A 27,220-nucleotide genomic window follows, 5' to 3' on the forward strand; every position below is an offset into this window, starting at 1 on the left:
CTGAGTGCCTGAAGAATTTATGTCACTGACCATCCTGCCACCCAGGATATTCACTGCAGTGTGGTTATGGCAGCAAAAGACTGGAAACAACCTAAGTACCCAGCAAAAGAAGACTGGTTACATACATCATGATGGATCCATACTATGGGACTATGGGATAACTGTGCAGCTCTGCAAGCACTGCCATGAAACAACCAAGAGGGAAGAAGAAGGTACAGAAGGATGCATTCCGTATGCTGCCATTTGTGTAAAGTGGGGAAAGGCATGGGTGTTCATGTTGGTAAGTGTGTGGATCACTTCTGGAAGGAAACACAAGGCGCTGCTTATCCTTGGGGAGGAGAACAAGGCCGAGGACCAGGATGAGAACACGTTCATTTCACCATAAATATATTTTTAATGTGAGAGCTTATAGCCTATGGAAAAAAAAAAAGACAAAGGAAAGTTAAAGTGAGCAGTTTATAATATTAGATTGATTTGTCCTCTGTGGAAGATTGGAAAGTCAGAGAAAAAAAATTTTTTTCTCATTTTATACCTGGTAACGTTTGAGGTAGGATGGCCTTGCTCTAAATCTTTGGTTCCGAACCTGTGAGCTTCAGAGATTGGAAGTGGGAGGGTGGTAATCGGCTCACAGTAAGCACTTGATACAGTTTTACTTTTTGAGTGAATGAATGAATAAATGAATGGATACTTCTTAGCTTAGTTGGGAATGGAGTGGGTGGGAGAAGTAACTCCAGTTGTGTTGTTCCCCTGCTGTGCACCAGAGGAAGCTTCCTCTGCTGAGGGCACCAACATCATTTCTACCTGCGGACAGGACTCACTACCAAAACCATCAGTGCAACACGTTTTTATCTTTCAGAGACACTGGGAAAACGAGAGGCTCCTGAGAATGATACAAAAAGGACTGCAGAATACAAATGATGTTTAGTATCTTCTTAAAATACCCTGGTAGAAAAGCCCCAAGATTCTGTCTCCCTCTCACCTATTGGAACTCCAGATATCTGAGAGCTGAAGTTTAGGAAAAGAAGACTCCAAATCAGTGAATAATAAAGGTCTGTCCTCTTTTGGTGTAGCCTGATAAAGAAATAATACTGCTATGAAAAAACAAAACCAAACCAAAAACAAAACAACACTGTGAATTGTTATTCAATGGAAGGCCACTCCAGTAAATATATCGGTGATTACTTAAAAATAACGTTCACTCTTTTTTCCTTTTTGCGAAAGTAATGCATGTTTCTTATAGAAATTTAGAAAATTCAGATATACTAGAATAAAAGGTTAATTAGAATTACCCATAATCCTACCACTCTGATTACACAGTTAATATTTTTACGGACTTTTTTTTTGTTTCTTTTGTGTTTGTGTGTGAATGTAATATACAATTGGGATCATAATCTAATCTCCTTTTTCACTTAATGTCTTGTGAACATTTTCTTAAGTCATTATTCATTCTCTTAAAAAATGGTAAGAGCCAAATTATTATTTAACCAGTCCCTGTTCTAATAGTTCACTATGATAAAAGAGCATTTGTTGATGAAACCCCTTGTAAAGAAATCTTTCGGGGCTTCCCTGGTGGCGCAGTGGTTGCGAGTCCGCCTGCCGATGCAGGAGACACGGGTTCGTGGCCCGCTCCGGGAGGCTCCCACATGCCGCGGAGCGGCTGGGCCCGTGAGCCATGGCCGCTGAGCCTGCGCGTCCGAAGCCTGTGCTCCGCAAGGGGGGAGGCCACAGCAGTGAGAGGCCCGCGTACCGCAAAAAAAAAAAAAAAAAAAAAAAAAATCATTGTATTCATCTGCTTATTTTTTTATAATAAATTTCCAGAAGTGGAATAGTTGGATACAATGATACTTTTTTTTTTTTTTTTTTTTTTTTGCGGTACGCGGGCCTCTCACTGCTGTGGCCTCTCCCGTCGCGGAGCACAGGCTCCGGACGCGCAGGCTCAGCGGCCATGGCTCACGGGCCCAGCCGCTCCGCGGCATGTGGGAGCCTCCCGGACCGGGCCACGAACCCGTGTCTCCTGCATCGGCAGGCGGACTCGCAACCACTGCGCCACCAGGGAAGCCCACAATAATACATTTTTAAGGTTTTTGAGTGATATTGTCTTTCAGAAGATGGTATTAATTTATATTCCCACCAACACTATATATTTGTCAATCTTGTGTATTGTGTTCTTAAAAATTCTTGACAAAGATATACCTTGTTTCTAAAACATGTTTAATGTCTTTACTAGTATGAGCATTTAAAAAATGATAATTGTCCATTTGAATTTCTTCTTTCTTTTTAAAAAATATTTATTTATTATTTTTGGCTGCATTGGGTCTTAGTTGAGGCACGTGGGATCTTCGTTGTGGCATGTGGGCTTCTCTCTAGTTGTGGTGCAGGGGCTGCAGAGCACGTGGGTTCCGTAGTTCGTGACACACCGGCTCTCTAGTTGAGGTGCTTGGGCTCAGTAGTTGCGGCACACAGGCTTAGTTGCCCCGTGGCACGTGAGATCTTAGTTCCCCGACCAGGGATCGAACCTGCGTCCCCTGCATTAGAAGGTGGATTCCTTACCACTGGACCACCAGGGAAGTCCCTGAATTTCTTCTATCATGCATGCCTGTTCATCCTTTTCTGCATTTCAGGTATTAGCGTTTTATAATATGTATTGATTTATAATAGGTCTATATAGTAAGATCAACCTTTACCATGTTTGTTAAAAACATTTTCTCCAATTTGTCATTTTCCCTTTTGGTGATATTTGATGTCTAAGTCTCGCATATTTCTTAAAATATATATACTCATCCTGGCCTTTTGTTTCTTCCTATGCCTTAAGCTCTAGGCCTTCTCCTCTGAAATAACCTGCGTTTTCTTTTAGTTCTCTTTTTTAGTTCTCTGATTTTTTTTTTTGGGGGGGGGGTGCTGATATTTCTTTGTAGTTCTTTGGGTTTGAAAAAGTTAAATTGTATGTTGGGACCCACCAAATGGAGGCTGCCCCAGTGGCCTGGCCTACATCACAAATCTAAACCTAAATCAGCCTGCACTTATGGGAAACACCTCGCTGTCTAGGAAACCTAACTACACCAATCACAGTCCTCCAGCTCAGTTAAAGCTGGCTCACCTTACCCTAGAAAACAGGACCTCCTAGCCAATCATGCCCTGTTTCCTCGTTGCCTCTTCTAATGCTCTATAAAACCCGCTTTTGCCCCAAATCCCTTGGGAAGAATGTTCACCGCTTGTGAGGCACTACACTCTCCCAATTCATGAATTGTTTTCCCTTAAATAAAGAATATCAAACTCATTACTAAATTGTCTTAGTTTTGTCATTTGACAAGTTCTTATATTTATTTTGATGATGCTTTAAATAAATCCCTAGTTTTACTTTTTTCCCCCAAGTTAACTAATTTCCCCTGCCCAATTTATTGAAGAATTTATCCTTTTCCCCTCAAAAGTGAAATGCCACATTTCTCACACAGTTAATTTTTAAGTATGTAGGATGTGTCTAAACTTTCAATTATTCCACTGATACTTATCCATCCATTCTTTTTTTTTTTTAATCCGTCCATTCTTGTGTCAACACCACTGTTTGAATTATAGCTTTGCAATATGTTTTAAGATTTGGCAATATATAGATCTATACCCCATTTTTAAAATATAAAAATCTTAGCTTTTGCCATAGATATTCCTCCATTTGAGTGTTAGAAAAAGTGTCATCCCTCCCCCACCCCCATCTACCCACAATCGTTAGAATTTTATTGAGTTAATTTGAGTAAAGTTGATATTTTCACCTATTTCTATTTCTTCAAGCCTTTCTTATTATGTTTAACCTTTATAATTTCTTTATTAAGAGCCTGCACTTATTGTTTATTCTTAGATAGTTTTCACTTTCACAGTTTTTTTTTTTTTAACTAGATCCTTACTCTATCTACAATTTCCCCTTTCTTCTTTTGCCTTTAATATTTATTTATTTATTTTTGGCCCTCTTCGTTTCTGTGCGAGGGCTTTCTCTAGTTGCGGCAAGCGGGGGCCACTCTTCATCGCGGTGCGCGGGCCTCTCACTATCGCGGCCTCTCTTGTTGCGGAGCACAGGCTCCAGACGCGCAGGCTCAGCAGTTGTGGCTCACGGGCCTAGTTGCTCCGCGACATGTGGGATCCTCCCAGATCAAGGCTCGAACCCGTGCCCCCTGCATTGGCAGGCAGATTCTCAACCACTGCGCCACCAGGGAAGCCCCTCACGGTAGTTTTTTAAATTTATTTTTTATATTAAAACTTCTCTTTAAGCACCTATTGAAGCTTATTAAAGCTGATTTAAAAATTTTTTTTCCAGGTGGGTACTTGGGTACCAGTCAGAAACCAAAGGCTCTTTAGTGGCAGCTATTTGTTGTTTGTTTTATACTTGGCATGGCGATTATCCCTTTATATGAAGTATCTTATTTAATGATTCAGTATCTCCAGCAGGTTGGTGCAATTTTTATTCCCAATTTACACATGAGGGTTCCAAGCTTACAGAGTCTGAGGAACATGGCAAAAGTCACCCAGTTGCTAGCTGGATTTGAAACAGATCTGTGAACGTCCAGAAGAATCACAAAAACCAATCAATCTTCTGTGCCATCAGAGGAGCTAATTAAAGGGCGTGCCTTTCCGAAAACAATCAACTCAATTAAAAAGACAATGCCTTCCATCCAGCGGGCCCTCCAAAAAGACTGGTTTTCTCCCAATGTAAGGCGTACAATTTATACCTTGCAGGAGCATAAAAAAATATCCGTTGATTTACTGAGCCTCCTTTAGAATCAGGGACTCGTGAATAATCAAGAGCGGATTTTCTGGTGATTTCGTGGGAACTGTCCGTTTGGAAATCCACCTCCCCATTGCAGGGCCGGTTAAAAAAAAAAAAGAAATAAAAAAACAACCAGGTGGAACCGACGGGAGGTTGGCTAGAACAGCGCACGCGGGAGAGAGAACTTTCTGGGGGCATTCTGCCCGCGCCCTTCACGAGTGGCGCGCGCAGGTGGCGCCGCGGTGCCGGCGCCGCGGTCCCAGCGCTGCCCGCGTGAGTCCGCGGGGTGACCAGGAGGCCACCCGGCGCCCACGCGAAGGTGAGAGGAAGCTTTCCACTGAGGCGGGGGAGGAGGGCTGACAGGAAACGCAGCCAGCGCCGGCGAAAGAAAGACTCCAGTTCCCAGCCCCCCGCCCCGCGGGGTGCGGGGGCCGGCGGCGCATGCGCGAGGCCCGGCCCCCAATTCCCCCGGCGAGGGAGGAAGGCCCCCGGCGGCCCCGAGGCTGCGAGCCGCGGCGGGACCCGAGCGCACGCAGGGGCGCGGCGGTGGCGGGGGCTAGCCGGGCTACGGAGGCAGCAGTCAAGAGCGTGGAGCGCCCAGCGCTAGGGCCCATCCGCGTGCAGGCACCCCAGGGCACAGCCAGCTCGGCCCTGGGCCGGGGGGGCCTGGCGCCCGCAGCCCCCCACGCCCGGAGAGGGATGCGTGAGTTTCGCCCCGGCTGGAGGGCAGGATGTGGGAGCAGGACAAAGGCTGGGCGGCGGGGGAGGAGTTGGGGACGGCGAGCCGGTGGCCGCTGCCTGAGCCCTGGCCTCTGGAGAGCTAACGAAGTCCGCAACTTTCTCTGCAACTTTTGCAAAAGGGAAGATAAAAATTCTGCAAGTTGTTGCACAGCTCCAGGTCGCCTCAGGTCCCGCGAATAGAGGGGAGGGGGCACTGCAACCTTCCCGGGATGGGAGGCGACCGCCAGCTCCGCTGAGCGGGACAGGAGGGGGCGCCCGGCAGAGACCCCGGCCGAGGACGAGAGAGGATGGGATGCCGGGGGGCGCGCTACGGCCGCTGAAGTTGCCCGTGTCCACACAGGGTGCGCCCTGAGAGCCCGGTAGCCTCGCGTCGCGGCGCTGTAGACTCGATGATGGATGAGCCGTGGTGGGAAGGGCGTGTCGCCTCGGACGTCCACTGCACCCTGCGCGAGAAGGTCAGTCCGTCCCCGCACTTGTCACTCGCAGGTCTGGGTATTTAAAGTCCCTTTCGCTCTCGACTCCGTATCCTCAGGTCGCCCTGCGTGGGAACTAGGAACTCTCTGTGCTTTTCTTTCCTCCTGCTCTTAGCCTCCTCCTGGGACAGTCGTGAGGTGAGAAACGAGACTGGAGAGCTTAAATTGGTTTTTCTGCTTAGGAGCCCAGAGTTCTCAGACAACTAAACTGTACCCCTTAAGGTGGTATTTCCCATGGTACTGTCACCCGAGATTATTTTAAAGGGTACGTGAATGAACGTAAAAAAAATAATCATCGTGTATTTACTTTAATGTGCAATTTAAAAACATATATATCGAGCAAGTTCTGCATAGGCTAACTGATGATGATTTTCCATATATTGTAACGATGTAGTTCCTTTTAAAATAAATTTAAGTAAAAGTAGTGACTTTACATAAAGAATAATTAGGTAAATGATAGTATAAGGCATACGTAGTTAATGCCCCCACCCCAAATATATCTAGGATGGGACTGAATAAGATTTAAGAAACACTGAAGTAGAGGCTACACAGCACTATTTACAATAGCCAGGACATGGAAGCAACCTAATCGACAGATGAATGGATAAAGAAGATGTGGCACATATATACAATGGAATATTACTCAGCCATAAAAAGAAACGAAATTTGTAGTGAGGTGGATGGACCTAGAGTCTGTCATACAGAGTGAAGTAAGTCAGAAAGAGAAAAACAAATACCGTATGCTAACACGTATATATGGAATCTAAAAAAAAAAAGAAAAAATGGTTCTGATGAACCTAGGGGCAGGACAGGAATAAAGACGCAGACATAGAGAATGGGCTTGAGGACATGGTGGGGAGGGGGAAGCTGGGGCGAAGTGATAGTAGCATCGACATATATACACTGGTATATATACATATATACCAGATGTAAAATAGATAGCTATGTGGCTAGTGGGAAGCAGCCACATAGCACAGGGAGATCAGCTCGGTGCTTTGTGACCACCTAGAGGGGTGGGATAGGGAGGGCGGGAGGGAGACGCGAGAGGGAGGGGATATGGGGATATATGTATATGTATAGCTGATTCACTTTGTTACACAGCAGAAACTAACACACCACTGTAAAGCAATTATACTCTGATAAAGATGTTAAAAAATAATAATAATAAATAAATAAAGGAGAGGCTACAAAACTAAGAGAATGTGGGGAGACAACAAACACTCCCCTGCCAGTTTGCCGCTGGTGGCAGAAGGTGGAGGCACCTGAAATGTGATCTCTGCTTTCCCCTCACCTCAAAGGGAGAAGTGCTGATGGGCTCCCGGAAGGTGGAAGAGTCCAGGTGGGTTAGAGATGTGGCCTGTGTGTCTTGTCTCCTGCCCCTGGGTGGTTTGGGGAACAGGTGTGAAATAAAGGTGTGTCTTGGTTTCCTAGGGCTGCTGGGACAAAGTACCATAAACCTGGGGACTTACACAATAAAAATATGCTCTCTCACAGTTCTGGAGGCTAGAAGTCCAAAATCAAGGTGTTGGCAAGGCCATGGTACTCCTTGGCATTCCTTGGCTCGTGACGCATCACTCCCATCTCTGTCTCTATTGTCACATGGTGTTCTATCTGTATTTTCTCTCCTTATAAGGACACCTGTCATTGGAATAGGGGCTACTTTAATCCAGTGTGACCTCATCTTAATTTAACTAATTACATCTGACAAGACCCTATTTCCAAATAAGACCACATTTTTAGGTTCTGGGTAGACATGAATTCTGGAGGGGACACCATTCAACCCAGTACAGGGAGGGAGAGGTCTTAGTGGATTAGCTGGCTCCCTACACAAACAGGTCTTATATCCAGTGCATTTGCACCCAATGTCTATGGAGTTCTTCTTAAAAAGTCACCAGCTTGTCAGGGTTTTTTCCTCATTAGGGGGTAGCTGTCTTCTAGTAAAATTATTTTTTCTTTTTTCCTGTACCTAGTCTATCTCCATCTTGCATTGCTTGTCCGGGCTGTGGCTTTCCTCTGCTCCCCTTGGTCTTCTTCCCAGAACAGAATGGCCCAAGGTGCAAGCATATTTTAGGCATCTGGAGAAGAAATCCAGGTCTTGGTATTTCAATTAAAAAGCTGGGGCAGTGGGATGGTGGACCAGGCAGTAAGGTCTTGGTCCTTTTCTGGAGGTGGTGGCTAAATAAATTAGTGAGGCCTGCCGTGGAAATTGGGCTTCCTTGTTCATTGTAGGCTCAAGTGGTTGTTAGTTCTGCTCATAGCTTAGGAGGAATGGCTTTGACCTCATTGGTCCTTTCTAGCAGGAAGGATTTCTGAGAGCAGTATAAACTCAACCAGCTCAACTACCTGAGAATCCTCAACCTTTTGCATATAAGCAAGATTGTTCTAATCTCTCTTCCAGCCACTCAGAGGAGCAGGGCAGGCAGTTCCCCAATAATTGTGCCTCACCCATGGCATAATGCCATATTGGTTCACTGTTAGGCTGCCTACCTTGAAGGAGGACGGGTTTGTCCAGGTTTTTCAGGTTAGAGACAGAAAACTCGAGTTGATACTCGGGGTCACCTGTGACTTGAAGCTGGTCTTATTAGGGTAAATCCTGGGTTTCTTTTTTTAATTGAAGTATAGTTGATTTACAATGTTGTGTTAGTTTCTGGTGTACAGGAAAGTGATTCAATTATACATACATATACATATTCTTTTTCATATTCTTTTCTGTTATGGTTTGTTACAAGATATTGAATATAGTTGCCTGTGCTATACTGTAGGACCTTGTTGTTTATCTACGCTATAGGTAATAGTTTGCATCTGCTAATTCCAAACTCCTAATTTATCCTTTCCTCACCCTCTTCCCCCTTTGGTAACCATAAGTTTGTTCTCTGTTTCTGTGAGTCTGTTTCTGTTTTGTAAATAAGTTCATTTGTATCATATTTTAGATTCCACATATAAGTGATATATGGTATTTGCCTTTTTCTTTCTGACTTACTTCTTTTAGTATTATAATCTCTTATGTTCATCCATGTTGCTGTAAATGACATTATTTCATTCTTTTTTATGGCCAAGTAGTATTCCATTGTATATATATATATCACATCTTCTTCATCCATTCATCTGTTGATGGACATTTAGGTTGCTTCCTTGTCTTGGCTATTGTAAACAGTGCTGCTGTGAACATAGGGGTGCCTGTGTCTTTTCTGTTCATTTCTTTTTTTAAAATTAATTAATATTTTATTTTTGGCTGCGTTGGGTCTTCGTGGCTGCGCACAGGCTTTCTCTGGTTGCTGCAAGCGGGGCTACTCTTCATTGCTGTGCGCAGGCCTCTCGTTGTGGTGGCTTCTCTTGTTGAGGAGCACGGGCTCTAGAGCGCAGGCTCAGTAGTTGTGGCGCATGGGCTTAGTTGCTCCGCAGCATGTGGGATCTTCCCGGACCTGGGATCAAACCCGTGTCCCTTGCATTGGCAGGCAGATTCTTAACGACTGAGCCACCAGGGAAGTACTGCATGTATCTTTTCAAATTAGAATTTTCTCTGGATATATGCCCAGGAGTGGGATTGCTCGATCATGTGGCAACTCTAGTTTAAGTTTTTTGAGGAACCTCCATACTGTTTTCCATAGTGGCTGTACCAATTTACATTCCCACCAACAATGTAGGAGGGTTCCCTTTTCTCTACGCTGGCTTTCCTTGCTTATAATGTCATACTCTTTGTTTGTTGAATGCTGCCAGATGAATACAAAGTGTGTTTCCATCTAGGCTGTTGAATTGTCATCACAGAACCAGGAGCAGTTATCCTCACTTGACTGGTGTAGGAAGCAAGCCTGGGATGACAGAGATAGTGGGAGCCCCCCCCTTTGTCAGATATGAGATTCCAGTATAGTGTTATACTACAGTATATAAAATGTGACACTGGGGAAACAAACCTTGGTGTTGAATGCAAGCTACTAATGGCAGTGAAACCTTGAGGTGCTTATTTAGCCTCTCTAAACCTCTTTAAACCTGGCCCCAGTGTTCATTCTTCCCACAACAGGCAGAACCTAGATTGTGTCACTTCTCTGCTTAAAGACCTCTACCGTCATCCCATTGCAGTTATAATTTCCAGTCCTTATCACCACCTCTGTTACCTGACACAGTCCAGCCCTGGCCTGCTCTCCTGCCTTGTCTCCTACCCCATACCATTCTGACCTCCTTTCTCTTCCTTGAATAAGTCAAGCTCCTTCATGCCTCAGGGCCTTTGCACAGGCTGTTGTTCCCTCTATCTGGAGTCTCCTTTTCTCTATAACTGTTCCTCTGTGTCCCTCAATCGAATCATCCTGTTTTGTTTTCTATATACCGTTTAACGAGTATCTGGGATTATTTTCTGTTTGCTTATTATCTTTTCCCCCACACGAGAATGTACATTCCACAAGAACAAGCCTGTGTTTGTCGTGTTCAGTGCGGGGCCGCAGTGTCCAGAACAGAGCCCCCCTCTGCAGAAGGATGAGATGAGTGAATCTTCTTTAATTTCCTCTTCTGTAAACTGGGGGAAATGTTTTCTAGGAATGTTAGGATTCAGTGAGAGAACCTGAGAGCCGTGCGAGGCACGTGGCGGCTACTTGACAGGTGCTGTGCTTTTCTATGCTTTTCCACTTAACGACCACTCCAGGGGAGGCCGACAGCCCCTTTTGTGACATGCGTGGTTAGGGTAAGGCTTGGAGTTTGTGACTACCCTCTCTGAGGGGTTCGTGAGTGTGACAGGGTCTTCATATATAATATGATATATATATGTATATATCATATATATGATATATACATCATATATATATGATGTATATATCATATATATGATATATATATATATATCATATTATATATATATATATACTTTTTCATATTCTTTCCCACTATGGTTTATTACAAGTTATTGAGGGACTTCCCTGGCGGTCCAGTGGTTAAGACTCCACGCTTCCACTGCAGGGGGTGTGGGTTCAGTCCCTGGTCAGGGAACTAACATCCAGCATGCCACGTGGTGCAGTCAAAAAAAAAAAAAAAAAGATACTGAATATAATTCCCTGTGCTCTACAGTAGGTCCTTGTTTATCTATTTTATATGTAGTAGTGTGTATATGTTAATCCCAAACTCCTGATTTATCCCTTCCCACCCACCTTTTCCCTTTGGTAACTGTAAGTTTGTTTTCTACGTCTATGAGTCTGTTTCTGCTTCCTAAATAAATTAACTTGTATCATATTTTAGATTCCACGTATAAGTGATATCATATGGTATTTGTCTTTCTTTCTGTCTTACTTTACTTAGGATGATAATCTCTAGGTCCATTCATGTTGCTGCAAATGGCATTATTTCATTCTTTTTAATGGCTGAGTAATATTCCATTGTATATATATGTACCACATCTTCTTTATCCATTCCTCTGTTGATGGACATTTAGGTTGCTTCCATGTCTTGGCTATTGTAAATAGAGCTGCTGTGACCTTTGGGGTACATATACCCTTTTGGACCATGTTTTTCTCCAGATATATGCCCAGGAGTGGGATTGCTGGATCATATGGCGACTCTATTTTTTCATTTTTTAAGGAACCTCCATACTGCATACTGTTTTCCGTAGTGGCTGCACCAACTTACATTCCCACCAACAGTGTAGGAGGATTCCCTTTTATCCATACTCTCTCCAGTATTTATTATTTGTAGACTTTTTAATGGCGGCCATTCTGACCAGTATGCGGTAATACCTCATTGTAGTTTTGATTTGCATTTCTCTAATAATTAGCAATGTTGAGCATCTTTTCATGTGCCTGTTGGCCATCTGTATGTCTTCTTTGGAGAAATGTCTCTTTAGGTCTTCTGGCCAATTTTTGATTGGGTTGTTTGTTTTTTTGTTATTGAGTTGTATGAACTGTTTGTATATTTTGGAAATTAAGACCTTGTAGGTCTTAATTTGTTTTCAAATATTAAATTACTCCTTTGATCATCCTACCTGGCCTTACTGCTTCTGCTGGAGCAGAGCTAGAGCCCTCCTCCTTTGACTACTTTTCTGCTGGGGCTGGGGGTGCCAGTCAGTACAGGGGAGTCAGGATTCTTCCTTATCACACCTGTGCCCTTGAACTTCTTCACTGAACATGGGGGGAGGAGCAGATCATCCCCACCATGCAGGTGGTGACAATGAGGCTGTTGGTGTTTTCCTAGTAACCAGCTGTATGCCCCAAGGAGTGTTCAGATTAGACTGACAGCCACTTTTTTTTTTTTTTTTTTTTTTGCCAAAAGATGCATCCACCCAAGTTCAAAATTAGCAGGTTCTGGGTACACATGATGAAATTAGGTCATGGGATGGCTGTCAGCTTGAGGGCCAACTTCCTGGTCCTTCAAGCCTCTCTCCCTTCCCCCATGTGTCCTGGCCCCAACCTCATGCTTCTTTCATTGTCCTTGTCACCTGTGTAGTAACTTGTCCTACTCACTAGATTGTGAGCCCCTCGCAGGCATGAGGTGTGTGTGATATCTCGGGATTCCCAGACCAGTGTGATGAGGTGTGGAGGGAGGGCAAGGGGTGTCCATCCCTTCACCTGCTGCAGACACAGCCCCTGGGGCAGCACAGAATGGAAGGACGAGGCTTAGGTGGACTTGCGGGGGCATGGTGAACCGTGGTGCAGGAATGCTTCCCAGGAACCCTCCATTGGGTCTTGGGCATGTCCCAGGAGGTGGTATTTGTGTTTTTGAAGACAGTAAAATTCCCCCCCACAATCCCCCCCCTTGGAAGTAATTTGTTGACATTTTGGTGTAGGTTCTTCTGTTCCTTTGTGTGCCAGTCATCACAATACATTTTTATTTTGGAGTTTTTTTTTAGTAAAAATGGAAAATATCTTTTCTCAGAACACTGTTGATTTTGTAGTATGTCATGCTCACATTTCCATATCATTCTTCTCCACCCAACTCCTGATTATTGGACTTTAGCAAAAAATTAGAAACGATTGTGTTTATTTAGAATAGACAATATAAGAACATGGCAAAAAGGAAAAACACCCAGGTTATATGAAAGGGTGGATGGTGAAGAGGCTCTAGTTTTCCTCCCTGAAAGGTACCACTGATCCCAGTTTCTCATGAATCCTTCCAGAGTTGTTCTCCGCATGAACAAACCAAGTGTGTGTGTTCTAAAGCAAGTGGTAGTAGCATTTACACACTTCCCTGTACCATTTGATGTTTTTAAATGTGTACAGTTTAATAATTTAAATATTTTTTATGAAACGACCAAACAGAAGCTCCATGACGAGAAGGGATTTTTTTTTTGGTCTTTTCTGCTCATTGTAACGATAAAGGTATAGTGTAGATACTCAATATATTTGTGTTGAATGAATGAACAAAATATTTCTTTTTGGTAATTTTTTATCCAAATATATACATTTTATTTTATATAAATATTATCATAGTATATTATAGTTTCATAACAATTTTTTTCTTAACTGCATATACTAAGTAACTTTGTATGTCATTAACTATTCTTCTGCAGTATCATGCATAATGTTTTATTGTATGGATATACCATGATTTAACTCATTTCTTTGTTAGATACTTAGATGGAGCTGCGTTTTCATTTTTTTAAATTGAAGTTAATTTATATACAATACAATGTACAGATCTTAAGTGCATATGCAGTTTCGAGTATACAGTGAGTTTTGACAAATGTATATACTCATGTAACTACCACCATAGTCAAGATACAGAACATTGCCATCAACCTAGAAAGTTCCCAGGTACCTTTTCTCAGTCACTCACCCCATCATGCTCCCAGCCCCAGGCAATCACTGATCTGCTTTTTTGTCTGTGTGGATTAGTTTGTGTTTTCCAGAGTGTCATATAAATGGAGTTATATGTATGTGCTCTTTTCTGTCTGCCTTTTTTAACTTAAAGATTCACTTTTGAGAGTCACTTTTTTTTTTTTTTTTTTTTTGCGGTACGCGGGCCTCTCACTGTTGTGGCCTCTCCCGTTGCGGAGCACAGGCTCCGGACACGCAGGCTCAGCAGCCATGGCTCACGGGCCCAGCCGCTCCGCGGCATGTGGGATCTTCCCGGACCGGGACACGAACCCGTGTCCCCTGCATCGGCAGGCAGACTCTCAACCACTGCGCCACCAGGGAAGCCACTGAGATTCACTTTTGAGAACATTTTTGAGATTCACCTATGTTGTATCTATTAGGAGTTTATTTCTTTTTTATTGCTGAGTAATATTCCACAGTATGTGTATTACATAATTTGTTCATTCATCTCCCTCTTGATGGTCTTTTGGGTCATTTCTCCTGTACCATTTGATTTTACACAGCACTGCAGTGGTGATCCTATTCTTCTGTCTGCGAGTGTGCTCATGAGAATAAATGCCTAAAATGGAATTGCTGGTCTTGGGGTGTGATTTTAAGAACTTTGAGTTTCACCAGTTAATAAATTATCAAAACTTGCACCAGCCTGCACTTGCACCAGTGGTGTGGGAGGGTGTCAGCTTCCCAGTAACTTTGCTAACCCTGGATATTAGCCTTTAAAAAAAAAGAAAAGTCCATGCCGGGCTTCCCTCGTGGCTCAGAGGTTAAGAATCCACCTGCCAGTGCAGGGGACACGGGTTCAAGCCCTGGTCCGGGAAGATCCCACATGCTGCAGAGCAACTAAGCTCGTGCACCACAGCTACTGAGCCTGTGCTCTAGAGCCCGCGAGCCACAACTACTGAAGCCCGTGCGCCTAGAGCCCATGCTCTGCAACAAGAGAAGCCACCTCAGTGAGAAGCCCACACACCGCAATGGAGAGCAGCCCCCGCTCACTGCAACTAGAGAAAGCCGACACGCAGCAACAAAGACCCAACGCAGCCAAAAATAAATAAAATAAATAAACTTATTAAAAAAAAAATTCCATGCCATTTCAGGAGGTCAAAATGGTGTCCCTTGGCTATGTTTAAAAGAATCTGGAACCCAGAATGGGAAAAGCGCTAACGGATGGAAAGGAAGGGGTAGAGAACTCTGAATACTTTCCAGGATCTGGGGAGGCCCATATGCAGCAGGGACCCAGCCTGAGACCTGTGTCAGGCTGGGTGAGGGCTGCTGACCTTCGGCCCTGGCCAGAAAACTCCCCAGGCTCCCTCTGAGCCCCATTGTTGCAGTGTGTGCTTCCCTCTACCCCCAAGTGGCAGTTACTTGGAAACTTGAATCTTGAGGCGGAATTTGAATTGTCCTGCGGCACTGGCTCCCTTGCAAGGTCACTGGAGCAGATGGTACCAGGGCCTGGGCCTTCTTTGTGCTAGGGACATCTCCCCTGGTAGCACCAGCTACTTACTTAGTCCAAAAACAGTCATCCATTGACTTGCGTGGGTGGGTTGGGATGACAAGGAGTGAGGTGGATCGTAAGAACAGAGAAAAGCATCAGGAATTGGATGGATTCAGTTATTGTAAGGAAAACTTGGAGAAAACCTAAATGCCCATCAGAGGGGAATTGGTTTCACTGTGGTTCATGCATACACTAAACTAGGTGGAGTTATCAAATATGATGAGGTAGATAACTTTCTGCTTAATAACAGTTAATTTCCTGATCCTTGTAAAAAAAAAAATGCAAGTAACTCAGTACTGCTGACTCTTTGGAGTGCACCACTGTGTTTTCCTTTTTATTATAGAAATTTTAAAAGATACACAAAAGTAGAAAGAAAAGTAGAATGAATCCCCATGTACCCTCTACCCAGCTTCAGTACCTGTTTCATCTTCCCCAGACAGCATGTCATTTCACCCATAAATATCTACTAAGCAATAAAAACCTCTTTTTTTGACATAACAACTATGCCATTATTGCAAAACTCACCGTCATTCATTAATAATCTATTGCTCAGTCCATAATTCAGTTCTCACAGCTGTCTCAGAAATGGCATTTATAGTTGCATTGTTCAAAATCACAATCCAGATAAGATCCATGCATTATATTTTTTAATTGAATGTAAGTTTCTTTAAATTCTATAGTGCTTTATAATTTTCAAAAGTTTCACATACATGATTTCATATAATCCTGTAATAACCCTTTTTTAAAATCCCCTGCTTCTATATTGTCCCACCCCCTTTCCCTCTCCCCACTGGTAACCACTAGTTTGTTCCCTATATCTGTAAGTCTGCTTTTTTGTTATATTCACTAGTCTGTTGTATTTTTTAGGTTCCACATATGATATCATACAGTATTTGTCTTTCTCTGTCTGACTTATTTCACTTACCATAATGCCTTCCAAGTCCATCCACGTTGCTGCAAATGGCAAAATTTCATTCTTTTTTATGGCTGAGTAGTATTCCATTGTATATATGTACCACATCTTCTTTATCCATTCATCTGTTGAAGGACACTTAGGTTGCTCCCATACCTTGGCAATTGTAAATAACACTGCTATGAACATGGAGGTACCTGTATCTTTTTGAATTAGTGTTTCTGTTTTTTGGGTTTTGCTTTTCCACATATATACCCAGGACTGGAATTGCTGGGTCATATGGTAGTTCTGGTTTTAGTTTTTTGGGAAATCTCCTACTGTTCTCCACAGTGGCTGCGCCGATTTGCATTTCCACAAACAGTGTAGGTGGGTTCTCTTTTCTCCACATTCTTGCCAACATTTGTTATTTGTGCTCTTTTGATGATGGCCATTCTACAGGTGTGAGGTGATAATCTATTTCGTTGTGGTTTTCATTTACATTTCCCTGATGATTAGTGATGTTGAGTGTCTTTTCATGTGCCTGTTGGCCATCTTCATTTCCTCTTTGGAAAAATGTCTGTTCAGTTCTTCTGCCCATTTTTTAATTGGATTGTTTGTTTCTTTGATGTTGAGTTGTATGAGCTGTTTATATATGTTGGATATTAACCCCTTATCAGTCATATCATTTGCAAATATCTTCTATTCAGTAGGTTTTTAAAAAATTACTCTTAAGTCTTTTATTCTGTAATGGTTTCCCTGTCTCCCAGCTCCTTAAAATTGTTTTTTTCATGCCATTGGGTTTTGGAGAAACCAGGTCATTTGTCCTGAGGGACACCCCCTGTTCTTAATTTGGCCTATTACTTCCTCATGGTATCCTTAACTTGCGTTCACTGTTAACAGTTTGGCTTGTATACTTCCCTACTCTGTGGGACTAGAATATGCTGCAATCTCCTTGTTCTCTAGTTGGCCGTCAAACATCACTTCCTCAGAGGAACCTTCTCCCACTCGCACACAAGGTCAGTCTGCACCCCTGTGACGTTCTCAGCCTACCCTCGATTATGCCTTCAGCACCCAGCGTGACTTGTAATTGTACACTTCTTAGTGGGATTGTTCCATTTGGATTTGGCTCCCTCTCTGGACGGCAGGTGCGTGAGAGCAGGCTGGGGCCGTGTTTCCCCAGTTCTGAGCAGAGTAGCCACAAGCCCCTTGGTGTGTGCTCATCACGGATGCCTGGTCTGGGGTCTGAGCCTTACAGCCCACACACACATCGCCTTCCTGGACCTCACTGTCTGGTGGGGTAGGTAGCACGGCTGCCAGTAACTCCATCTACTGGGAGAGAAACAGCCTCCAAGGGCTTCAGCACTTGGCCAAGGCCCCCATTAAGTGGGGGAGCTGGGACCTTGAAACCTCGCGGTCTGCTGTCCGGAATCTGACTTTGAAAAAGCAGAGGAGTCGCATGCAGCCTTGAAGGCAGCGATGTGTAACAGGGACTTCCCCTCAGCGGCGGTTCCACCCCGGGGCGAGTGGTACAGAGCTGTTGGCTCTGAGTGGAAATCTCTTGTTGGTCTCTTCTTTTGTGTTAACTTTCTGTTTTGAAGTATTATCAAACTTAGCAGAGTTGCCAGCACAGTACACAGTTGTAAACACTTTAACACATTTGTCTTATCATCCCCTTTTTCTGTCAGGCGGTTTCTTTCCCCTCCTGGACCAAGATGCAGACATAATACTCCATTATCCCTTAATATTTCAGGGTTTATCTTGCATGGTTACTTTTAAGATGGGCCGTAAAGCACTTTCTGGGGGAACTTGAGTCAAACCCCTAGCGACACCTTCCCAGGTAGGAATCCTCCCTGGAAGGCTGGTTCAGGTGAAGGGGATTCAGCATTTGGATCAGGAGGGAGGAAGCCGGGTGGCCACAGGTGGCCTGGCCGTGAATCTGGGAAGGCAGAGTTCTGGCTCATTTCCTTGGACCATCCCCGTGGCTTACTGGCAGACGGCTTCTTCATTAGGCAGTCATTTACTGAACCCCGTGTATGACCTGCAGACCCTAAGAGGCTCTCCCAGGAGGTACCACAGCCCCAAGCCCCACTCCGGTCCTGGGGGTTGGGAGAGGGGGTGTTCTTAGCACAGCTGAGGCTAATCATCTCAAACCACTTCTGGCCATTCTATTTGTTAATGGTCCTAAAAGCCAGTGAAATGTAGCAATGCTCTTCCCGTTAATGGGTGCTTGTTGTGTGCTCGACAGTATGTTCCCTCCTGTTATCTAAATCCTCCGGTAACCCCCTATAGTGAGTACTAAATTTTCCTCATTTTATCCCCACTTTCCAGATGAGCCTGCTAAAGTACAGAGAGTTAAATAACTTCCCCAACGTCATACAGCAGGTAGATGGCAGAGCCAAGACTTGAACCCAGGCAACCTGGCTCCAAAGCACACACTCTATTTTTTTTTTTTTTTTTTTTTTTTGTGGCACGCGGGCCTCTCACTGTTGCGGCCCCTCCCGTTGTGGAGCACAGGCTCCGGACGCGCAGGCTCAGCGGCCATGGCTCACGGGCCCAGCCGCTCCGCGGCACGTGGGATCCTCCCGGACCGGGGCACGAACCCATGTCCCCTGCATCGGCAGGCGGACTCTCAACCACTGTGCCACCAGGGAAGCCCCAAAGCACACACTCTTAACCACTGTACCAGCGGTGACACCCCATTGCCTAGGGAAGTGTGAAGAGCTTCCAAGAGAAGGTGAGACGTGGAGGAAGTTCATCTACCAGGGCTCAGGGCCACGTGTGATAGTCACACATCAGTGACCTGCCAGGGGCGGTCTGGTGAGTAGGGGAGGAGGGGGAGATGGACCGGGAGCATTGGCTCTGGGATGCAGGTCTCCATAGGTGTTTACACTTATCCTGAGACACATGGAGAGCTGTGAGGAGCGAGGGCTGAATCACTGGAAAATGACCTTGGCCTTGGAGACCTGAGTGTTAGTAATGATCCAAGGAGATGGCTTCTGAACCAGGGCAGGAAGTGGGGAGACTTGAGAGTTTTAGGAAATAGGGTCAAAAGGACTAGTTAACAAACAGTGAAAGATTTCATGTTTCTTACTTGTTGGAACAAAGAGATTTTCCATTGCTGAGGGATTTTTTCATGATGAGCAGTGTTCTTAGAAAGCTCCTTCCAGCAATTAATTGCTAGTTTCTGTGTAATCTTTCAAGACTCCCACTGCCCTTTAAATTAAGGGAGTAGGTGTTTATTGGGCACAGTATGCCAGACGTTGTTGAATGTTTGTTGCATATTATCTTATTTGATAATTAAAGTTGCCTTAATGTCCTGATCAAGCAAGGCACTAGTAGTTCTTGCACATCGGCGCAGGTTCATTCTTGCATTCAACACATGTTTTTTAGCAGCCGACCACATGCCACACACTGCTAGCTACTGGGGATATAAGCGATGAACAAAACAAAATTGTCTTCACGGAGCTTATAGTCAAGCATCAGGCTCACATGAAGTGCTTGTAAAGCATATTTAGGTGCCCAACTCCATCCCAGGACATCTGATTCAGTAAGTCAGGAAATGGGGAGTGTAATAGATTCCTAGGGCTGCCTCAAACTGGGTGACTTAAAACAACAGAAGTTTATTCCCTCACAGTTCTAGAGGCCCGAAGTTTGAAATCGAGGTGTCTGCAGGGCCGTGATCCCTCCAAAGGCTCGCAGGGAGGATCTTTCCTTGTTTCTTCCAACATCTGGTGGATGCCGGCCACCCTGAGCGTTCCTTGGCGTGTAGCTGCATCCCTCCGTTCTCTGCTTCCATCCTCACCTGGCCCTCTGCATGTGTTTGTCTTTGCCTGGTCTTCCCTTTGTATGTCTGTGCGTCTCTGTTTTCTCTTCCTATAAGGACACCAGTCATTGGATTAGGCTCCACACTAATCCAATGTGACCTCATTTTAACTTGATTGCATCTGTAAAGACTGTTTCCAAATAAGGTCACATTCTGAGGTTTTGGGTGGACATGAATCTGGGTGAAACACTATCCAACTCAGGACCTGGGGGCAGCCTCCATGTTTCAGTAGATCCCCAGGAGATTCCAGTGCCTGTGATCAACTGACCACGGTTGCAGAAACCCAGGTCAGCAAGGGACTGGAGTCCCAGCTGGAGTGACCGGGGGTTAGTGGTGGTGGTTACCCTAACTGACTCGTTTTGGGCTGCACGGTAGGGTCTGGGTGCCCAGGAGAATCCATCAGAAGGAATCTGGAAACTGGGGAGGGGAGCTGGAAGTGCGGAGTGAAGAGCTTTTGAGACCACAGCTTAGGAATGGTGACCCAGGGGAACAGGAAGAGAGAGTCCAGGGTTGGACCTGTTGCAGAGAACCACCGTAGAAGGGGGCACATCATGACCCCTCCCCCTAGGTGATGGAGGGTGTGGGAGAATGAGGGGCACCCCCAGTCGAGAAGGTGTGGGGCGTGGTCATATCAGGAAGCTGCTGAATGGAAGAACTCTGGGGGCGTTTAATAAAAAGGTTGTGGGTGTTTTCGGTTCTGGGAATGAGGAGGTGTGTTTGGAGCTGGCCTTCCTGCCATTTGCAGAGTTCAGGGGGCCCGGGAGAGATGGGGTGGCTGGGGGTGACCTTTCTCTCTGCTGGAAGGAAGCTGCAGGCCAGATATCAGCAGGAGAGGATGTCACCAGCATTGTTGGCTTCATGTACTGCAAGCCACCCTCTCGAGAATGTTGAAATAGTGTTCCGCAGAGAAGTTGATTCTTTACGGAAAATGTCTCCTCGGGGTTTATGAAGCAATCGGGCAAGAGAGGAAGGGAGGGTGAGTGATCCTCCGGCTTTGCAGGGCCTCCCAGGTCTGTGGTGTGTCCTCCTGAGGCCTCTGAAGAACCAAGCCACCTCGTCCCCTTTTTCCCTTTCAATTTGCATGTCTCCACTTCCTGTTGGTCACCTTGGTTACCCATGGCGTTTCTTCACGTCTTGCTGCTCTTTGTTCTCAGGCTGACTCAACCCCTGGAGCTGTTTCCCAAGCAGCTGGCCCAGGGCCTGGAGGCCCAGCCTCCCTCGGGAGGTAGCCGTTGGCAGCAGGGAGGATGAGCATGGTGGGAAGCACGGGAGGAGACCCAGAGTGGTTTTCTTTCAGTGGCTGGTGTGGGAGAGCAGCTCAGCCGTGCTCCGCACCTTGGGCTGTATGAAGCAATTGTCACACTCAAAGCAATGTCACACCCCGGGCCCGGCCAGCTCCTCTGATGTCCAAGCCAGGATTTGCCACTAACCCGGAATGTGGCCTTGGCCACTGAACTTCTGTGCCTCAGTCTCCTGGGTACTATTGTTAGCGGCAGTACCTCTGCCCGGGCCCATGTCAAGAGGGTGGGTGTTGGGATGGAGAGCCTAAATTGGGTTAAATTGTCGGGGGTGTCTGTGTGCAGAGAAACAGTGTCAGAAGGGCATATATCGACACTCATACATACTCACAGTTATCTCCTGGTGGAGAGATTGCTGGTGATTTAAATTTTCTTTGTATTCATCGTATTTTCTTCAATTTCTGTAGTGATGAGATATTTTATAATCAGTTAACTATAGCATTATTTTGGAAGGAAAACACAAACCTAAACTATCCCATGGGGACCCCAAAACACAGTGTTAAGATCACGGAGTCAGAAAGCCCAGATTCACATCCGTCATTTATTTTATTTTATTTATTTATTTATTTTTGCGGTACGCGGGCCTCTCACTGTTGTGGCCTCTCCCGTTGCGGAGCACAGGCTCCGGACGCGCAGGCTCAGCGGCCATGGCTCACGGGCCCAGCCGCTCCGCAGCATGTGGGATCCTCCCGGACCGGGGCACGAACCCGTGTCCCCTGCATCGGCAGGCGGACTCTCAACCACTGCGCCACCAGGGAGGCCCACATCCGTGCTTTATTAACTAGGAGCCCTTCGGCAGGTTACTTAGCCTCTCTGAGCCATTCTTGTCTGGAATACTGACATGCTGACGATCCCCATCTCCTGGGCCTGTTGGAGGATGAGAGGACAAAATGCATGGGATGCAGTGTCTGGCAAATGACATAGAAGCTTTCCAATTATAAATATGATACGTACATAGAAAATGGTATGTATAATATGATACATACATACATGTTTTCAAGTTATAAATATGATACATTCATCATAATGAGCAAGTCCAGATACTCATGAAGACCAGAGGGGAGGTATAAAACTCAGGGAGCTGAATTCCAGGGGAAAGAGAAAGCTCTGTCCTTGCCTTGGGGTGACATGTGCCTCAGTCTATGCAGTAGCAACAGAGGGTAACCAAGGAGGAACCAGGTCTGTGGTTTACGGAGAATTGGGAGCTGCCAAAGTTATAAATATATATATATATATATAAAAAAGAGATGGGACAGGGGCAGGAGATTTAATCTTGGGCCCAGTCCCTGGACCCCTCAAGGCAGGGCAGCCAGCACTTGGCTGCCCGGGGCTTCTGTGGCTGGCGTCTGTGGCCTCTTGTGCCCCTCCTAGGCTCCTAATACCACAGCCATGTGGAAATTCTTACCAGGGGCCATTCTTCAGGTGGAAGCTGGGGTTTTTAATCTCAGCAAGCTTTTCAGTTAATCTCTTGATTTCGAATCATCACATTATTAGGCAGTGAGCCAAGGATTTTCACCAGAGTCTTGCCTTGCAGATGCGCCGGGGTTTCATTTTCCCCAGCGCACCGGGGCCCAGCTGCCGGCACCCTAAAGCACCATTTCACAGAACAAGCTCTCTGGGATGTTGTTAGTCTGCCCCTGAAAAAGGACAGCAGGTGGTAGTGGTCTGTGGATAAATAAATTTAACCTAGCGTTTCTCAAGACTGTGTAAGTTTTTTCCTGAACAAATGTTTCAGGGCCTCTAATGGGCTAATGTGTATGCAGTGTTTCCCAAACTAATGGCCCAGAGAACCCTTTTTCTCAGGGGCTGGGGTGTCATGGAACACATGTTGGGAAGCATTGCCTTTGGAATGACCAAGTGTGGAGGACATAATTTATGATTCTTAAAGCTCCCAGCCCTCTGTAAACACTGACCTTCTTCCTCCCCGGTCACCCTGTGTTGCTGTTGAGTAGACTGAGGCACACACCACCCCAAGGCAAGGACAGCTTTCTCTTCCCCTGGAATTCAGCATTTCCCCCACCCCCACCCCCCGTCCTCACACTGCCAGGCTTTGTGAGTAGTTGGAATTGCTCAACTAGATGAATAATTTTATTCAACCTGAGATCAGGAGCAACTCATTTTTTCTTACCTTTTCATTTCAAGTATTTGCGGTTCCCCACATTTGGAGATTTGGGTAAGTATTGAGTATCTCTTTTGTGTCAGGCGCTGGGGTCACAGAGCCGAACAAGATGAACCCAGTCCCTGCCCTCGTGATGCCCAGTCAGGGGTGAAGAAGGTGGTGCTTGTATGGGGGGAGGGAGGGAGGGGTGGATGGAGGGATGGATGGATGGAGGGCTGGAAAGTCCTGGATGCTCGGGGACTGACAGGGGCATGACCAGGGAACACTTTTCAGAAGTGACTTTTAAGCAGAGATCAGAAGAAAGAGTGGGTTAATAGTCAATTAGAAAGTAACACAGTGCAGGACACCAAGGGGTCAAATGAAGACTTCCCTTTCTCCCCTAATATGAGAAACCAGGGGTGACTGGCTGAACTTTCACAGTACGCATGACCTTCAGAGCCCTCTGAGGTGAGCCTTAAAATGCCGGCAGAGGCTGTTTGTGAGGGGCACACACTGAATTTTCTTCCCCGTCTCTCCTGCAACAGGGATGGGCTGGGGTCCTGGCTACGGGCTCAGGGTCTGTTGAAGTGCACTTGGGGCTGGCCTTGCCCATGTTCCCACGCACATCTGAGCCCAGCACAGGTGCAGAGGGTTTGCCAACCTCTGCCAAGGTCAGCACCTCCGTGCTGGGGGGAGGGGAGGGGGAAGCATGGAAACCTCCAAAGCCTCTACAGGTGGCCCTGCTGCCTCTGTGTGTAGCTCGGTTTGGGGCTTCATGTGGGTCATGATTCACTTGTCCCTGGCCTCTCTTGGAGCCCTGCACCTCTCAGGTAGTCCTCTTTCTGCTTTGAAAGCCTCAGGCAGAGCTCTTAGGCAGCAAGGAGAGTGTTTCTAAAGGACTCAAGCCTGTCTTGACACCCACCGCCTTCCTCTCCCCCAAAATGGCACCTCTGGTATCCCTGGGGTTTCCCACTCGGGGGCCGTTCCCCCACCCCATTGGTTACCCCAGGGAGGGGTGCAGGACCAGGTAAGGGAGACTCGGGAGAGGAGGTTAGAGAAGGCCCCAGGTGGAGGGAAGTTCCCCCGGTTGGTGTTTGCTTGGGTCGCACCTGTGTTGATCACAAAACACTCCGTTCATTCATTCATACATTCATGCCCTCATTCAACAGATATTCATTCGCCCTCACTGTGTGCCGGGTACCAGGGGTACAACCAAGACCTGGAAAGAGGTGGCTCCCTCCCTCCCGGAGATCACATTGTGGGTGGTAGGGGCAGGGCGGGGGCGACAGATGGAACACTTGAGTCAGCAGTAACTGCCGATTGTAGGGCTGCTGCAGCAGAGGGGGGTCAGGGAAGGCCTCTCAGACGACACCCGAAGGAAGATAGGAGATACAGTCCAAATGTCCAGAATCAGGGTCTGGTTAAGTCACAGCACAACCTCACAATGAAACTCCAGGCAGCCATTGAAACCACAGATTCCTGTGAAAGGGACGTGTTTGTAGATGAGGATCCTGTTCTGTGAAAGTTTGCACAGAGAAACATCCGAAGAATCCGTGTGAAACTTAATAGTACTTCTCGCTGCACCAGGGATTATCAGTGATATTTGTTATTCTTTTTTACTTTAGAAAATGTATCAGTGAGCACATAATTTATAATTAGTAAAAAGAAGAAACAAAGAAAAACACTACTTCTGGGTAGTGCCTTGGTGGGGTCTTTGCATCTTGTGAGGATGAAGCGGGATATTTAGCCCAGCACTGGCAAGAGGGATGCTATTATTAAAGAGCTGATTTTGTCAAAGTGATGATGCAGGGTTGCCAGGGAATCCTCGGGGATAAGGTTTGAGCTGGGCCTTAATATAGTGGGTATCTAGTCCCTCTCTCCATTTTTTTCAAACTGGAAACACAGTAATTGAAATAATAAAGCGGATTTTTTTTTTTTTTTTACAGTGAAGTTTTTTAAAAATCTGGGCAGTGTTGAAGAGCGTGAAAGTAAAAATCATGTGGGATCCCAGCCCTCTGAGATAACCACTGTAACCACTTTGGTATACATGTAATAGTTTTTTTCCTAGTCCATTGTTATTAGTTTTAAAAATATGGTAGACTACTGAGATAACAAGAGCAGGGTTTTTTTTTAAGGTGGATCCCCCTGCCCTCACCCTATCATGGCCATCTGTCCCTGTGCTCCCGCCTCTAGATGTACCTGAGGCACAGGTGCTCTCCCGTCTGGCTCAGGTGATAAAGAGCCAGAACTGGGGAGGGAGAGTTTCAGGAAGCTTCTGCCCGCCCCTCCGCCCCTCCTCTCAGTGCCCTCCCCACAGCTTTTGTGCCGGCCACGCCGATGCTGCCCCTGGCCCCAGCTCTAGCAAAGTCACCCTGCCTGACTGGTTCCTGCCCGCTTTCCGCCCGCGCCAGCTGCTGCGTGCCTGCCAAGTGCCTGCCTAATCCAGGAGAGCTTCCTGAGCCGCCTCTCAGCAGGCTGCTCTTTGGTTTTTGGAATCCAGGCCACTCAGCACTCAGCGGAGGGTCTGGCTTCATGCACCCGGAGCTGACTTAGGTCAAGAGTGCTTGGGGAGGAATGCGATCCTTAGAGCAAAGCCCTTGTAATGAATGCCTTTCCCCGCTAATTGGGTTAGGGGAGTAATCGGCTGGACTCTCAACTAAGCAGGGTAGGCATGCTGGCATCCCGCATTGTTGTTCATTTGCCAAAGAATCGCCCTGCTCTGAGGTGCAGGAGAAAAGCAGAGGCTCAGAGCTCCTAATTCCCTTTGGTTCCGGGGCTCCGCAGAGCACATGGAGTGGTCAGGCTTCCTTTTCTGCACAGACCCCCAGGCCCAGCTATAACCCCTCAGGTAGACTGTCTCGTTCCACCGTACAAAGCAGCTTCCTATGAGAGCCCGACAGAGGCAGATAAGCTCAACTTACCTGAGATTTGATTGCCCAGTTTGAGGGAAAGGCCACTGACGCTTGCTTGAGTGCTGTTAAGTGCCAGATGCTTTACGTTATGGCACTGTGACCCCCGTTTTTTGCATGAGGACACGGGTTCAGAATTCACATGCCCAAGGTTAGTAAATAGTGGAGGTGAGACTCCACCCCAGAACTGCCTGACTTCACAATCTGTGCCAAGTTGCTCCCCCATATATGGCAGGGATGGGTGTATTTGGAACAGGGAGGGATGTCCTTGTGTTCATTCTTTTTTTTTTTTAAATTGACTTTGTTTTTTAGGGTAGTTTTCGGTTCACAGCAGTACTGAACGGAGGGTACAGAGATTCCCCATGTACCCCTGCCGCCCCCTGACACACACACAGCCCCCTTCACTATCAACAACCCCCCCCAGAGGGGTCCATTGGTACAGCCAATGAACTTACATGGACACGTTATTGTCACCCAAAGTCCACAGTTTACATTGGGGTTCATTCTTGGTGTTGCACATTCTGTGAGTTTGGACATGTATCCATCATTATAGTATCATACAGAGTAGTTTCACTGCCCTAAAAATCCTCTGTGCTCCCCGTATTCATCTCCTCCCCACCAACCCCCTGGCTACCACTGATCTTTTCTCATTCTCTCCATAGTTTTTCCTTTTCTAGAATGTCATATAGTTGGAGTCATAGTATGCAGCCTTTTCAGATTGACTTCTTTCACTTAGTCACATGCATGTAAGTTTCCTCCATGACTTTTGATGGCTGTTCATTCCTTTTTGCTCATGCAGATATTTTTTTGAGCACCTGCCCCTGGGCCAGGCTCTGGGCGCTGGGCAGATGGTATCGGCAAGATGGACATGGCTCCTGTTCTCTGAAGCTAGTGTTTAGCAGGAAAAGACACATAAATAAGTAAATACCTGGCTGCGAAGAACAGCGTGCTAAG

At 46.1% G+C, this 27,220-nt stretch overlaps 1 protein-coding gene across 1 annotated transcript in view; it reads left to right on the forward strand.

Annotated features, from left to right (window-relative positions):
- Positions 1-4,587: 4,587 nt before the first annotated feature.
- CCNJL (cyclin J like) overlaps positions 4,588-27,220 on the forward strand; it is a gene marked incomplete at its 3' end in the record, with an annotated part of 49,281 nt that continues 26,648 nt past the window's right edge. The window contains 5 exon segments of the mRNA XM_082835890.1: positions 4,588-5,311; positions 5,313-5,357; positions 5,361-5,441; positions 5,443-5,456; positions 5,835-5,949. Of these exon segments, the coding sequence (XP_082692016.1) occupies positions 5,195-5,311; positions 5,313-5,357; positions 5,361-5,441; positions 5,443-5,456; positions 5,835-5,949 (372 nt within the window). The 5' untranslated portion in view covers positions 4,588-5,194.

Source organism: Leucopleurus acutus (genome assembly GCF_964270905.1).
Source record: "Leucopleurus acutus genome assembly, chromosome: 3".
Taxonomy (NCBI): Eukaryota; Metazoa; Chordata; class Mammalia; order Artiodactyla; family Delphinidae; genus Leucopleurus; species Leucopleurus acutus.